The sequence below is a fragment of the Triticum aestivum genome, chromosome 3D, assembly GCF_018294505.1.
Source record: "Triticum aestivum cultivar Chinese Spring chromosome 3D, IWGSC CS RefSeq v2.1, whole genome shotgun sequence".
Lineage (NCBI taxonomy): Eukaryota > Viridiplantae > Streptophyta > Magnoliopsida > Poales > Poaceae > Triticum > Triticum aestivum.
Genome location: NC_057802.1, coordinates 588,894,907 through 588,896,041, shown reverse-complemented (window position 1 = coordinate 588,896,041; position 1,135 = coordinate 588,894,907). Strand labels below are relative to the sequence as shown.

The window sequence follows — 1,135 nt, the reverse complement described above, 5'->3', positions numbered from 1 at the left end:
CTAGACTTAAGATAACGTATAGACTTCCGTTCATCAGTCGGAATCACTTCACAAATCCCCCCGCAAAAAAAAAAACCAATCACTTCACAAATCGCAACAGTGCATACTCTAGATTCAGGGGCCTCCCGGAAGATGATACTAAAAAAAGTTTCCTTTGAAGAAAGTTATTTCAAGAACGATAGCAATAGCAACAACGGTAATGAAATGCAGAATGGAAATGGAAATAAGCATGGATGGATGGAAGTGGAACGCGCGCGAGTGCACCCACATGAACCTTGGACGTACTTACGGACGCAGGGCAGGAAGGAGGTTGCGCCGACGCCCGTACGTCGTGCTGGTCCATTCAGGTATTTGGGCATTTGTAAATGTTTTTGCATGCATGGCCTGTGTACGGCTGTCCCTTCGCCGGACAACGCGGCATGCAGACATCTTTTCCCAGGACGTCTGGGTTGATCTCACCAAGGACGCGGCGGTGCACCTCCAGGTTCACCACCGATGCCGCCGCAAGCTCCGGCGCCACGCCGTCCTCCAGCTTCATGGACAACGACTGCGTCGCTGACATCAGCTGAGGTCGCACCGTCGACCCCGCGTCCATGCTGGCAGTGCCACCGGCGAGCGCCGCCGCCTTCGTGCCCGGGCCGGCGAGCACAGCTAGCGCGAGGACTACAAGAGAGGTGCACACAACTCTGTCCATGCTAGCTAATCCGTTTGTGGGTGGGCAACTGTGGAGGACTGGAGGTGAGTGTTGCGAGTACCCCTTGCACCGGCTTATAGTAGATCCAGGTTTGGTACTGGGCACCTTTCATGGCCACCATTTGAATTGGACAATGTCGATGTTTCTGTCTCAGCCTTCCAGATGCAGGAGCTTTCGTACGTCTACGCACATGCAGTAGCAGCTTGATTCGCTCTAGCTCCCATGCATGCATGGGCGTGTAGAAATAATCGATGTCGGCACGCAAGCTCGAGCTAGCGCTCGTGACAGTGAAGAGGGGCGGCTGGTGGCGAAGAATGTTGGAGTTGGAGCCAAACAGAAAGAGATACCGCCGAACATGCGGCACTAGCTAGCCGTCTCGCAATATGGCAACACATACACTAGTAACATGCTGCTTGGAAGAGTCCGCTACGGCCGCTACGC

General features: G+C 54.1%; 1 protein-coding gene across 1 annotated transcript; it reads right to left on the bottom strand.

Annotated features, from left to right (window-relative positions):
- Positions 1–237: 237 nt before the first annotated feature.
- On the bottom strand, positions 238–721 carry LOC123075691 (uncharacterized). The gene has a single exon (XM_044498238.1). It carries the CDS (start codon positions 692–694, stop codon positions 344–346), a length of 351 nt encoding a protein of 116 aa, XP_044354173.1. The 5' UTR covers positions 695–721; the 3' UTR covers positions 238–343.
- Between the last annotated feature and the right edge of the window lie 414 nt (positions 722–1,135).